General features: G+C 44.6%; 1 protein-coding gene across 1 annotated transcript in view; it reads right to left on the bottom strand.

Moving 5' to 3' along the window:
- Positions 1-2,342: 2,342 nt before the first annotated feature.
- OTOP1 (otopetrin 1) overlaps positions 2,343-15,195 on the bottom strand; it is a 38,545-nt gene continuing 25,692 nt past the window's right edge. Inside the window, exons 4-6 of the mRNA XM_069595086.1 lie at positions 14,474-14,604; positions 9,082-10,010; positions 2,343-3,932 (exon numbers count right to left, since the gene is read on the bottom strand). Coding sequence (XP_069451187.1) covers positions 3,762-3,932; positions 9,082-10,010; positions 14,474-14,604 — 1,231 coding nt within the window. The 3' untranslated portion in view covers positions 2,343-3,761. The remainder of the gene's footprint in view (positions 3,933-9,081; positions 10,011-14,473; positions 14,605-15,195) is intronic.

The raw sequence follows: 15,195 nt of genomic DNA, 5'->3' as shown, positions 1-15,195 counted from the left end.
AAAACTAAAATCATGGCATTGAATTCCATCACTTCATGGCAAATAGATGGGGAAACAGTGGAAACAGTGACAGACTTTATTTTCTTGGCTCCAAATTCTTTGCCGATGGTGACTGCAGCCATGAAATTAAAAGACGCTTGCTCCTTGGAAGAAAAGTTATGACCAACCTAGACAGCATATTAAAAAGCAGAGATGTTGCTTTGCCAACAAAGGTCTGTGTAGTCAAAGCTATGGTTTTTCCAGTAGTCATGTATGGATGTGAGAGATGGACCATAAAGAAAGCTGAATGCTGAAGAACTGATGCTTTTGAACTGCAGTGTTGGGAAAGACTCTTGAGAGTCCCTTGGACAGCAAGAAGATCCAACCAGTCTGTCCTAAAGGAAACCAGTCCTGAATATTCATTGGAAGCACTGGTGCTGAAGCTGAAACTCCAATACTTTGGCCACCTGATGTGAAGAATTGACTCATTGGAAAAGACTCTGATGCTGGGAAAGATTTAAGGCAGGAGGAGAAGGGGATGACAGAGAATGAGATGGTTGGATGGCATCACCGACTTGATGGACATGAGTTTGAGTAAATTCCAGAAGTTGGTGATGGACAGTGAGGCCTGGCGTGCTGCAATCCATGGGGTTGCAAACAGTCGGACACGACTGAGCAACTGAATTGAACTGAGCTGAACTAATAGTATCCTGTGTCTATCTCAAAACCACCAAGCCAGGACCAGTTGTTCCCAGCACTACTGTGATTCCCTGAATCTCTTGGCAGGGCTTAAAACCCACAGGCTGAGGCCCTAAGGCTGTACTGGTGGATACTGATAGAACAGGGAGAAATTAATATCAACCAAAATGGGATGCCTTGGAGAAACCAGCATTCACATAGGGTCGTCTCACACAGGCTCATTTACCAATATGCCCAGAGACTCAGGAGAAGATGCTTGCCAGAGTGTCATTTATGAAAGCAAACAAACAAGCAAGCAAACCACATAAATGTCTCTAGGTGTCCAACATCAGGGTTTGACTAAATCAGCTATGGCACAGCCCTCCAAGGAATATACTTTGAAGCTGTCTAAAGTCATGTTACAGAAGAGAACACAGTGTCTAGGAGTCTCTACTTGAGGTCCATGGGCTCCTAAGATGCTTCTGGAAAATGATCGGCATCACCTGAGATGCTTATTTAAGCATCCAGGACTGAACTCCAGCCCAGTGGAAGCTGACCTTTCACTGAGGAGGCAGGAATCTTAACAGAGGCCCTAAATGATTCTAATGCACCCAACCGTGTGAGAATAAGTGCCGTGGGAACCCTGAAATACCCTGGTGTCTTAAGATTTAAAAAGCAAGTCGCATGCAAAGACAACGCGTATAAAAACAGTATTGTTTGTGCTTGTGTGAGTGCTTGTGTGAGTTCATATGTGAGTCTATGTGCAATAAGGGGTACCCAGGTACCAAAAATTAACAGCAATTACTTCTAGACTGCAAATTCTCAACCTAGGGACTATTAACAATTGGAGCCAGATAATTCTTTGTGATGGAGGCAGTCCGGTGCGAACCTTCTTTCCCGGCCTCTACCCATGAGTTGCCGGTAATGCCCCCTGTTGCTGAATGCAAAAGCAACTGCAGAATGAGAAGTACCATTTATGCTACGGCTGGTTGTTTACAAGCTTGTCTCCTGCACCAGACTCTTGAGATTGAAATAGAATATCTAGACATGTCTCTGCTTGAATCGGTTTTATAATTTCTGTCGCACTAGAAATTTACCACTCAAGACACCCCCTCGTCACTTGTGCTATTTATCTGACTTTGTTGTTGTTCAGTTGCTAAATCGTGTCTGGCTCCTTTGTGACCCCGTGGACTGCAGCCCACCAGGCTCCTCTGTCCATGAGATTTCCTAGACAAGAATACTGGAGTGGGTTGAAGAATACTGGAGCTCTCCTCCAGGGGATCTTCCCAACACAGGGGTTGAACCCAAGTTTCTAACGTCTCTTGCATTGGCAGGTGGGTTCTTTACCACTGAGCCACCTGGGACATGCCAGGGTACACACCAGTATACTAGAGAGGAAGACATAATGCCCACTAGTGGTTAACAAAAATGTCTCCAGACATTGCCCAGATTGCCCTGGAAGGCAAGACCATCCACAGCTGAGACTCACCGCTGTAGATGGAAATTACAACAGATAATGTTTTACTTTGTTTTTTAGTATCTCTGCCCATTACTTAGTTTTTTCTAAAATTAATATAAAGTATTTCGGTCATGTAAAAATTTAAGTGTTTCTTAATGTCCCACTCTCTGTACTGTCAAAAAAGAAAAAAAAAAACCACTCAGATAAAAAGATGTTTACATTAGTATTTACAGTAAGTAAACTGATTTTATTATGACTTTAAAAGACTTAAGAAAAAGCATATACAAAGCCATCCCAAATGTCACTATTCCTTCAGAGGCTTTAAACTATTTATAACCTTTGGATAAGCATCTCAATTTTAAGGATATATCTTGAAGAAGCAATCCTAAATATAAAAAGTGTTTTACATACATGGTTGATGTTTGCAGAGTTACTTATAAAAACAAAAAGTTATAAACACCCTAAAACCAACAGGAACAAAAATGAAGTTAATTACAGTGCTTGATAGACTAAAACATGAAAATGATATTTACAGAGAGTTTATAACAATGAGGGGAGAAGGTTAATGCCATATTGTTAAGTGAAGGGAAATGCATACAAAATTGAATATGCTGCATATCACTAGTAAGTATAACAAAACAGCAGTAAAAAGAATCCTCTGCTTTCAAACAACTGAAGGAAACACATCAATCAAGTTGTTAGAAAAATGACTGTCAAGATCTTTATCTTTAATTTGCTATCTATATGAGATGGCAGGTGTTCACTAAACTTATTGTGATAAACATTTTATAGTGTATGTAAGTCAAATAATTAATGTATACCTTAATACAGTACTGTATGTCAATTACATCTCAATAAATCTGGGGAAAATGTCAATTAAACATTAAAAATGAGTGTCAATTTAAAAAAGTATTATTAATTAAACATCCTAGGTGATTTTTCTCTCCCTATTCTTCTGAAATATCCAAATTTTCTAAAATAGGCCTATATATCTTTATAGTGAGAGGAAGATAGTAAAGATGTATTATTTTTAAAACTTCAGAATGATTACAATGAAAATGTGCCAAAATTTCAGGTGAGAAATATGTATTTATATTGATCTATACACAGTTTTCCATCCAGATGATAAAATAACTTTGTTCAAAAAATTAGACATAAAATATTTAAAAATTAAAAATCTTCAAAAGTACAATGTAAAATAAATGGAATTGTAGCTACATTCACAATTCTGAGAATGGTAAAATTTAAGGGTGATTAGACCATCCGGATGGTCAGAAAAAGACTGTATATTGTAACACGATAACAGAAAGCGATTTTAATGAAAAACAAACTGGATATATATTTTTTCAACCTGCAACCACATTCTTTGGAAACAAAGGATCTCATTTTGAAGGAGATCAAATTTGGGTTTGATTAGAATTAACTAACCTAGGGCAGATTTCAGCCACCTCATCGATTTTGATCTAACTCGTTTACACTCATCCAGGGTGACGGGCAATTCCAGCTCATGGGAAAAGCAATTATCACAGACAAAAGGGGCCCTTCTCACATCTGTAAGGCAATATTTGCCTGACCTCGCCATTCCCAGGTGGCTCCACCAAATTCTCTTGTTAGCGCTCCCCTCCGTCTCTGATGTGGACACAGATTATATCTTACAATAGACCTCGAAGAGGGAGGCAGCTGCATGCATTCGGTAGAAAATAGAAAAGGGCATGGCCAGGTTGACCACAATTATCCAGGGTTCAAAGCCAAAGACAGTTTCCTCCAATCCGTTGTCGTACTCAGGGCGGCAGCCAAAGGCGGGAGGGATCCAGAGCTGCAAGAGAAGAGGAGACAGTCCCAGCGGCTGCCAGGGGTCCCACACAAACCCTGGTGCTGACCTGAACTCAAGGAAACCACAGCCAAACTGCCCCCACCCGTTGTCTCGCATCTCCATGCAGCCGGCCAGTGCACTGAGCCCCAATTCTGCATGAACGCTCTTCAAACCCACCTGCTTCTCTCCATCCTCATGGCCCTCACCTTGGTCTAGTCCCTGGTCCTTGGTCTCCCCACCTGGACTGCTGCAAAGCCTCCCAAGACCACCCACTCTAGGGGGCACCTTCAGTCTATCTCCCCGCGACCCCCTCAATATGTCTGCAAGGATGATCTTTATAAAGCACACATCTGACCTTGTCACTCCTCTGCGGGTCACTCACCAGGGCTCCGTATGCCTTCAGGAGAAAGGCCAAATCTCCTCAATAATTAGACAGCTGTCCACATCTTCACGTCCTTTATCACTCATCTCACTCTGCCCCGCCGGACTGTGCACAGCCCCCAAATATGCCTTTCTTTCCCCAGTCTTCAGGGCTTCGCTCCTGCCTCTTCCTCTATCAGGGACTCCCTGTCTTCCTTCTTCTGCTCAGTCCTACCTTCTTCCAAGTCTGGAGACAACCCCCCTTGCAGGAAGCCCTCCTCGATCTAACCGGTCAGGCAGGAACCTCCTCTGTCTTCCCACAGCCCCACCGTGTTTTCCCACAGTGGTGCTCCCTATTTCTCCTCACCCATCTGTACATATCACCGTTGGTGCTTGCAGATCCTGGGCCCATGGGTCTGGGCTGATGGTCTTTTTTCTGGCTTGTCCTTGGCTTAGAAAGACAGCCCAGGCCGTGCCCACATCCTCCTGACCAGGGGGAGAAGCACTGCCTTGGAGCCAGCCATGGGTTCCTGCCACTTACAGACTATGATTTAACCTCTCCAAGCCTTGGTTTCCTCATCTGTAACACGGGAATACTAACACCTGTCTCAGGGGGCTCAGATGAGAATAAGATGGCACCTAAATCCGCAAAACATAGAGCAATAACCTATTATATTTGTTGCTCGTGGAACCTATACCTTGGTTCCCCCTTCTCAGCCTTCCTGTTCCAGCTTCTGCTCCACCTCCCCTTAAATTCTCAGGCACCTAGTCCTGCTTCTTTCTCACACCGACACTTCTGCAACTTCCTCCATCCCCATACTGTGGCAGGCAGCCTCTCAGGTGACCCCCTGCAAAGGTCCCACCTCCTGGGATTCACATTCTGTGGAGCCCCCTCCAAAGCTGTGATCTGGATTGATCCAACAGAATATGACACCAGTTATGGGATGTCACTACTGAGGTTAGGTTACAAAAGGACTCTGGAGTCCATCTTGCTCACCCCCTCCCACAAGAATGGAAGCCAGATTCCACGTGAGCCACCCTATGGAGAGGCCACATATCCAGGAACTGTGGGCGGGTGAGTCTCAGGCTCACAGCCAGCAAGGAACTCAAGCCCTCAGCCCAACAACTCACCAGGGAATGAGTCTACATATATGATAAACTCACAGTCGCATACATGAGTTTAGAAACAGACCCCTTTCCCCCAAAAACCAACCCAGGGAATGACTGCAGCCCCAGCAGACAGTTTGACTACAGCCTGTGAGGGACCCTGAGCAGAGTCACCCAGCTAAGCCATGCTCAGCTTCCTGACCCAAAACAGCTGTGCAATGATAAATGTCTGTTGTGTTAAGTTGGTGAGTTGGGGTCATTTCTTACACAGCAGTGGGTAACTGATACAAGTGACTTTCACTCACATCTCCACACAGAAACCTCTCAGGCTTATATCTCTAGCCCTGGGTTCTGGGTCCTTAGAAGTACTCCTCCCGCGCAGCTGGTTCTTCTCGCCTCCTTGGCTGGCTCCTCTTCCTTTGCTGTCTCTCAGTGTTGGCTGGTCCTATGGCTCATTCATTCCTGGGTCCTCTCTTCCCTACACCCGTGACCCCAGTGATCTCACCCAGTCCGGGTTGCCAACACCAGCTCTGGGCCCACGACTTCCCAATCCAAATCACCAGCCTGGTCCACCCTCGGAATTCCAGGATCATATGTCTCACAGTCTACTCAGCTGTCTACAACATATCTCAAACTCAACATTACATTCCCATTTCTCCCCATCTCCTCAGGAACACCTTCTTCCCAGGGGCTCAACAAAACTCCAGTGTCATCCTGGTCTTCTGATTTGCTCTCATAACCACCCGCCTACCATCTGAGTAAATCTTGACGACTCTTCCTCCGAAACAGCATCCTCAATCCACCCATCTCTCTCCACTCCACCTGCCAGGCCACCACCCCCATCTCTCACCTGGACCATCAGTGGCTCCCGTGCCTCGCTTATGCTCCCAGCCCACAGTCTATTCACCACTCAGCACCAGATTATTTATGTAAGATGGTGTCCCTTTCCTGGTTAAACTCCCAAAGGCTTCACAGCATATTTTTTAAAAACAATCTACCCCTACACAGAATGGCAGAGCCCAGTGTTAGATGATTCCTTCCCGGCCCCAGCCCTGCTGCCCAGATTGCTCCCCACCCGCCCATGTGGTCACATGCACTGCCTCCTCTTCTGGAAGGAGGCAAGCTCTCCCACCCAGGATTTTGCATGGCTCTCTCCTCTACCTGGAGCACCCATGGCTCCTTCTCTGTTCAGCCCTGGGCTCTAAGCCCACCTCCTGAGAGTACCTTTTGCACCAGCCTGGCCTTCAGATCAACCTCAGGCACCACTACACACACCCTCCCTTGTAGTTCTCTGCAGGGTACGCGTCACTACGGGCGTTCTTCCTACTAGACTGTTGTTGCTAGTTCTGCCATCTGGTTTGTAAGCCCCATAGGAGGAAGACCAACATCCAAAAGGGCACGTGGTACCCTTGTGACTCACAGCAGTGCAGGCCCTCAGTAGGCAACCACTTCTCTATTTTCAGGAAGGGAGGAAGAAAGGGAAGGAGGGCGGGAGGGAAAATGAGAAGAAGAGATTATAAGCCTCTTTCCTGAAATCCAGACCTTTCCGTCTGCTGTGAAGTTGGCTACAGTTCTTGCTACTCATCCCCTTGGGAGGCAGACCTCTGCCCGCTTCCCTTGAGTCTGGATGGATGCTGTCACTGCTGGACCCGTAAAATCGGGTAGAAACAGTGCCGTGCAATGTCCACACCGGGCCTTAAAAGACTGATCGCCAGTCCAGGTTCCATGCATGAGACAGGGTACTCAGGGCCGGTGCACCGGGACGACCCTGAGGGATGGGATGGGGAGGAAGGTGGGAGGGGGTGGTACACATGTACACATGTACACATGTACACCCATGGCTGATTGATGTGACTGTATGGCAAAACCACTACAATATTGTAAAGTAATTACCCTCCAATTAAAATAAATTAATTAATTTACAAAAAAATAAAAAGACTGGCACTTCCAATCCCCTGGAAGCTTGGCTCTGAGGTACTGAGCCGCCATCTAAGTCCACCTCCCCCAAAACCACTGTGCTGGAGAGACCCCCATGCAGACGCTACAACCAGAATCCCAGCTGAATCCAGCCTTTTGGCCTCCTCCACCCAAGGTGCCAAATTGCGGACTTTCCAACCCTACCACCAGCTTCAGTTGATACAGTGAGGAACAGAAAAGTCTTGCCAAGCCCTGCCAGCTTTCCTAACCCACAGAGTCATCAGATATAGTAAAATGGTTGTTGCTTTTGTCATGCATTTGGGGTCACTGATCACACAGCAAGAGAAAACCAAAAAAAAAAAAAAAAATCTGCCTGTTGGTGATATCTAGAGAGACCTTATCATTGAATTTGTTCAGTACTGAACTCACCCTCCCCCTGAGCCCCCCTCCAAAGTCTCCTCCCCTCAACCTCCATAAATAGCATCACTATCCACCCAGGAACTCAAGTCAGATGAACCTGAGGGTCCTCACACCAAGTGAGATAAATCCTATACAGTTCTCCCCATCCCCACTGGCACTGCCCTGGTTCAAGTTCCCATCATTTCCTCTCTGAGCAGCTGCAGAGGCTTCTATACCAGCTTTCCTGATCTTTGTCTTATCTCTCTCCATCCTTCCTGCACACTGATGCAAGGACATCACTCCAAAACACAAAGGCTGAGAATTCTACCACCCTCAGCATGAAGACCGGACTCAGGCAGGCTTATGAAGCTCTGCTTAAGCCAGATCCATCTAAGCACACACTCCATCCTGCTTCCTGCTCTGTTTCACACGGATGGAATTCATGCTAAGCTGCTAGTGCTCCCCAAACAGGCCTTGGGATCCTATGTCTCTGTGCCTTTGCACATCATGTGCCCTCTGCCCCAAGGCTTTTCCTTGCCTTGACTACAGTTGGCAGATTTCCAACCATTCGTAAAGGCTGAGACAGCCAGTACTGAGTGGCTGTCTGTACATCATTTTCCTTTCCACCTTCCATCATAGGGGCTAGAAAGCAAAGCATCCACTTCCCCATCCTCCCTGGCAGTTAGGGGTATTCACATCAATCACAGACATTGCCTGGCACCAGTCCTTCCCTCTGTCTTCCCGTCTTGAACACAGGCATGATGCCTGCGGTTGCTGCAGCCATCCTATGACCATGTGGCAACAAGCACTACACCAGCCACAGTCAAGCAGAAAGGTGAACAGTGCCTGGATCCTTGATGATAAGGTTCAGCTGCCAGGCCAGCCCTGAGCAGCCAACTTCCAGAATTCTTAAGACTGAAAATACTACTTGTCAAGTTTTCTACTGCTTACAGCCAAAAGCACTCCTCACTGAGACTATGTCTCACCTTAAGCATCCCTTGCTCATTCAAGTCCATCCCTGAATCCACACTCCCATTCTACCTTGCACATAGTGCTGTCACAGCATTTGCCATCTTCACTACATTATATTTGTTTCCTTGTCTCCTTCTCCCACAAATACTATGACCTTTTTGAGGAAACAGATTGAGTTTTCCCACCTTTAATTCTTAGTTCCCACCCCAGCCCCTGGCACACAGATACTCAGTACATGGATTTATATTGACAGAATATAAGCCTATGTTCCAGCCTAATATTTTAACCTTACACTTAAATTATTTTGATTATAAGCTGCCTTCACTCCTCATTCAAAAACAGCAGGGAAAATAGATTTATCAATTTTTAAAAATAAAGAAATATTGATGCAGATTACCGAAATATTGCAGAGGAACAAAAAAGCTGCAATATTCCTCAAGACTCTTCTCTGGGCATTGCCCTGCAGGAAACAGGGGTGGCAGGCTGAGCCCTGGGCCCTTTCCCAGCTCTTATCCTCTCTGTCTTTGCCACCGACTTCTCTCAGACATGTATTTCCATTGGCCGCAGGTGGCATCTCAAGGGCCTGGGGAGCCATGTCCCCGGCCGTAGGTCCGTTCTTGAAGCAGGAAGAAGGGAGAGACGTGGGATTGCCGTTGTAGACTGTGACCACCCGCAGGGTTCTAATGTCTTCGGAGAGCCTCCCTGGCTCTCGGTGAATGGACTCGATGATGAAGAGGTTCTGGATGTATTTCTCGACAACCGCCAGGATGGAATAGGGCAGGTTGTACCAGGTGTATGGGGGGCGGGACTCGGCGCAAAGGATGGCCAGGATGGACCCCCAGGAGATGAACCAGGAGCCAGAGGCGGTGACCACCAGCAGGTCCGCGTCCAGTTTGCGGGCCGGGTTTTTGGACTCATCTAGTGACTGCTCATCTAGCCTATAAATCCGGATCCCAACCAGCCCTGCCGCCGCCATAAGCATCAGCAAGATGATGGCATACAGGTAGAACATGATGAGTGCCGCCTCGCTCTTGGTTTTGGAACGGCCGATCTGGATCAGATACACCACCACGACCCCGATGGTGGTGGCCAGCGCGGTCAGGCCCAGGACTGAGCCCAGCAGGACCCCGCGCGACCTGAACTGCATCTTCCGATGCTGGTGACTGTCGACTTTGCGCCCGATGTTTTTCCACAAGACGTAGAGCATCGTGGAGGCCAGGATCTGATACTCTATGTTGAAAGGATAGAGGTAGTACATCCCGTGGGAGATGGCCGGGCAGAGGGTTGGGGGTGTGCAGTTACATGGAGGCGTGTGGTCATCTAAAACTAGGGGAGGCAGATCACAGGGGAGAGCGATTAGCACGTTCATGTGATGACATGGAAAACCACAAAGAAATATTGTAACTGGGGATGCATGCCTGGGTTTGCCCATTGAATGAAAAGCTTTGTGTCATGGCTTATTGTCATGCTGAATATCTTGTCTAACTTGACAGCCGTGAACGTCCCCCAGAGAGTACTAATTACGTGAATTAGATCTTTTCCAGACATCAGAATGCTGTCCAACCATTGGAAATGGTATTGTAGAAATCTACTTGCTGCCGCTGCTACTGCTGCTAAGTCGCTTCAGTCGTGTCCGACTCTGTGCGACCCCATAGATGGCAGCCCACCAGGCTCCACCGTCCCTGGGATTCTCCAGGCAAGAACACTGGAGTGGGTAGACATCTACTTACCAACACACAAAGATGTTCAGAAGATACTGGTGAACAAAAGCAACTTGCCTAAAAGGCTAGAGCATGACTCTGTTTTTATAGATATAAATGTGACATAGAGAGACAGGAAGATGGACATAGAAGAAGTCTGGAAGGCCACACACTAAAATGTTAACAATGGCTATCGCTGGATGGAAAAACAGCAGGTGATTTTCCTTTGGTTTACTTTTCTATTTTCTTTCTTTCAGGAAAAGAAACATCTCAAAGTATCTTTTTTGCAGTTTTACTGAGATATAATTGACAAAGTTGTGTAAGTTTTCCTTTAGATTTTGCTTCACTGTATTTTCTAAGCTTTCTATATGAATATGATTGACATGTATTATTTTAAAATGACTTTTTTAAAAAACAACATTGTGAGGGTAAATGCCTCCTATTAGTAAAGATTTTCCTCTTGAGAATATCTGAAGCCAGAAAGTGTAGTAAGAGACATGTCCCATCTTCCGGAAGAAGCTTGTTGATTGTATAAAGGACCATTTCATAACAAGGAGGGGAAATGCTGTAAGTAAATAATTAAATATGCAACAAAAGCCTTAAAGATGGTGTAAAGTCTATGGCCTGTAATTCCAATCTATTCTAGGGGACAAGTCAAAAATATAATCAAAGCTTTAGGTAAAATTTTGTTGTGTGTTTCTGAGAAAGAAACAGAAGCACTCAATGTGGCACAATTCAGAAAGCATTAGATGGATTTTATGGCACCCCACTCCAGTACTCTTGCCTGGAAAATCCCATGGACAGAGGAGCCTGGAAGGCTGCAGTCCATGGGGTCGCTGAAGGTCCGACACGACTAAGCGGCTTCACTTTGACTTTTCACTTTCATGCATTGGAAAAGGAAATGGCAACCCACTCCAGTCTTCTTGCCTGGAGAACCCCAGGGACAGGGGAGCCTGGTGGGCTGCCGTCTATGGGGTCACACAGAGTCAGACATGACTGAATTGACTTAGCAGCAACAGCAGCAGCAGCAGATGGATTTTATAATGAATTAATTAGATGAATTTACAAAATTAGATGAATGCTATAATACGTCTTTATAATGGAATAGTGGTGGTGGTTTAGTCACTAAGTCATGTCTGACTCCTGTGACCCCATGGACTATAGCCTGCCAGGCTCCTCTGCCCAAGGGGTTCTCCAGGCAAGAACACTGGAGTGGGTTGCCATTTCCTTCTCCAGGGCATCTTCCCAACCCAGAAATCAAACCCACAATGCAGGGTTCAAGAGGGAGGGGACATACGTATACCTGTGGCTGATTCATGTTGATGTACTGCAGGAAGCAACACAAATTGCAAAGCAATTATCCCATGTAAGAATTAAAGATTTTAAAATTTAAAAAATAAAAAACTAAAAATAAAAAAAATAAAATAAAATAAAAAAATAAAAATAGGAAGAACCTGATGCATTAAAAAAAAAAAATAAAGGAAAGAAGAAAGAAAAAATAAATAAATTAATTAATTAATTAAAAAATTTTTAAAGATTAAAAAAATAACAACTGTGTGTTTTAATGATGTAAGAAAATAATTATGCTACAATAACAATGAGGGAAACAGCAAGAACAAATTGTATATCCAGTATTTTTAAATGCATACCACAGCCCGGAATTCAGTTGTGAGCTCAGTTTAAAGGATAGCAGCCAATATTTTTTAATGGAACTCCAATGGAATAAAATAGGATTGACTGAATGGAATCAAACACAATAGAAATTTGAGCATCTTTGATATAGCATGATTATTATTTCATGGGAACATACGTGTAGACATAAGGGCATTTGGGTTGCAATGTAAAATCTATTTCTTACTGTAGGTGGTAGAAAAAAACGATTGAATATATACTGTATGATCTCAACTACAAACAAATACACAGCACACTACCAAAAACTAACCAGATGTTAAAAGCATTTACCTGCATTCCTCAGTAGGTGTTATTGTGGAGTTTTTTCTTTACATTTTGCCATTGCTTTAATCTATGATATGCATATACTACTTACAAAATCAGGCAAAAAAGGCTTTATGGTAGCATTAATTACCCTCACTTGTTTTTTTATCTGCTAATTCCAAACACACAGTCCTTCCCTCCCCTATTCCCCTCCCCACTGGCAACAAGAAGCCTGTTCTCTATGTCTGTGAATCTGTTCCTGTTTAGTTGATAAGTTCATTCGTGTCATATTTGAGATTCCACATACAAGTGATATATATTCATCCTCCTCTGGCTGACTTACTTCACTCAGTATGATAATCTCTAGGTCCATCCATGTTGCTATAAATGGCATTACTTCATTCTTTTATGGCTGCGTAATATTCCATTGTATATATGTACCACAGCTTCTTTATCCATTCATCTGTCAATGGACATTTAGGTTGCTTCTATGTCTTGGCTATTGTAAACAGCACTGCTATGAACATAGGGCTGCATATATCTTTTTGAATTATAGCTTTGTCTGAGTGTGTGTGTATATATATATATATATATACATATACATATATATATGTATATATATATATATATATATATATATATATATGCCTAGGCATCACCGACTCGATGGACATGAGTTTGGGTGAACTCCAGGAGTTGGTGATGGACAGGGAGGCCTGGTGTGCTGCAATTCATGGGGTCGCAAAGAGTCGGACATGACTGAGCAACTGAACTGAACTGAATCTGCCTTACTTTCACAGAGCACTGCAATTTTCAATACATAAGGAGTTTCCCTACCACTTGTAACCTAAGACTGTATGATGCAAAAGACAAGGAAGAACTCAGAAGAAAAAGGTTCAGACTAATAGAATGTTAGAGCTGACAAAGTTTCCTTTTTCATAAATTAATCTAATCTCACCTTCACCAAGGTCTCTGGAGCCACATTGCTATGATTCAAATCCTGGCTCAATCGTCTACTCACTGTGTGATCTTGCGTTAGTCACTTAACTTCTCTGTGGCCCAGTCGTTTCATCCATATATATATAAGGTCAGTGTTGCCTACCTCCAAGTGTTGGGACAAGTGTTTAATGTGCCAGCCACTCAGAGAATGCTTAACAAAACATGTTGTTATTGTTGTCATTGCTGTTACTATTACTGATTCCAATGAGGAAATGAGGCTCAAGGAGCATGTCCTTCCCAAGAGTAGGCTGCTGGTCGGGGGTGGTGAAGAAATACAGCGTGTCCCCCGATTTTGTCATCTTCATCCCACTGGTGAGGAAACAGGTTTTAAAGTTCTCTTTGTGACTGATCTGGGTTCATACAGAGAGGACAGATGTGCAGTACATTAATGCTGGAAGGACTCACGGAAAGTACGTGGTTCAAGCCCCCTCACGTTATGAATGAGAAAAGAGAGGCTCAGAGTGGTTGAATGGTGTCCAAAGGTCACACAGCCAAAACACGATAGGCATAGGACCCAAACCCGAGGCATCAGTCCCCTGTGCATTGCACCTTCCTCTACCCCACATTCTTCTCAACTCCAATGCTCTAAGATCAAATCGACAGATAGATTCCAAAAGAGAACTTTGGAAGAAAATGAAAAGATTCGCACTACAGGCACTCAAATAGGTACAAGGGGAAATAAAGACGGGCCAAAATTATAAACTAAGTAGAGTTAAATAAAAACTTCAAATGAGCAAAAACCAACTAACCACAACATACATTAGACATCTATGGATTTTTAAATGCTATACTTGTAGTAGAAAGAACTGGTCATAGAGGTTTAATTAAAAACACAAACAGTAAAAACCACCAATCTTCTGCAGTTGTAAATAAAGACATTCACCTCCATACCAAACTGAACCGTGAGAAATGATGATCAAAATGATGACCCCTGGGTCTGACAAGTCACTGAAGAACCCTTTAATTATGCTCAGCACACCCTACTTATGGAGGCAGGATGAAAGACTTAGGAGGTTTCGAAACAGTTTCAACAACAGGGGATTGTCTGGACGATGTTCAGTTGGGTGGACCCTGCAGGTCTTTGGAACCCATCCCTCCATCTCTGAGGTTTCCCAGCTCTTCCAACTTGACAGCCAGGCAGCTCTTACCACTCACCTATAGTTATGTTCCCAAAGCCCAGGGTGATGAGTCGCTCCTTGTGTTCATTAAGCTGGTGCTTTGACTCATTCAGGACGCTGTTAGCCCACAGAAGCAGGTTGGTGAACACTGAGTGGATCACCCCAAACCTGAAAAACACAAGGACTCACTGCTTGAGCAGCCCTGGGAAACTCTGAGCCCAAGAGATGAGGTGGAGACTTTCTATGCATCGCACACGTACACACATATACACAAGCCTCTTTCTGCAGCAATTGTGGTTTCATCTGGCAAGTTAAGCTCTGGGTAGGTCCCCTGTCTGGCTAGGAGAAGCAGTTGCATGGAACCTTCCAAAACCACAGTCTTGGCTCTGCCTTAATCTTGAACCTGCCAGGACTCAATTCATTGTCTATAGGACAAAAGAAAAAAAAAAAAGCCCTGGGTCTTGAAAGCAGGGACACAGGGATGGAAATTTACTAAAAGCAGGCAACCAACCCCACCATACCCCCAAACCCTTTCTTCCAGAAGGGAAGAGGACAGTTAAGAAAAGATAAAAGGGCTACATTGGACATCTGGAGAGTTCAGCACGTCCTTACTGTTGGGTTGCCAACCCAATGGTCATTATCAATCCCCTCTGTCTTACCATTTACTTCAAAGGCACCAAAACAAACCACAGACTTGATATCTGGCCTCCCTTGCAATTAGGCATGGCCATCCTGGCCAATAGGATGTGAGGAGAAGTC

The sequence above is a fragment of the Ovis canadensis genome, chromosome 6 (genome assembly GCF_042477335.2).
Source record: "Ovis canadensis isolate MfBH-ARS-UI-01 breed Bighorn chromosome 6, ARS-UI_OviCan_v2, whole genome shotgun sequence".
Lineage (NCBI taxonomy): Eukaryota > Metazoa > Chordata > Mammalia > Artiodactyla > Bovidae > Ovis > Ovis canadensis.
This window is presented reverse-complemented; position numbering and strand designations above follow the sequence as displayed.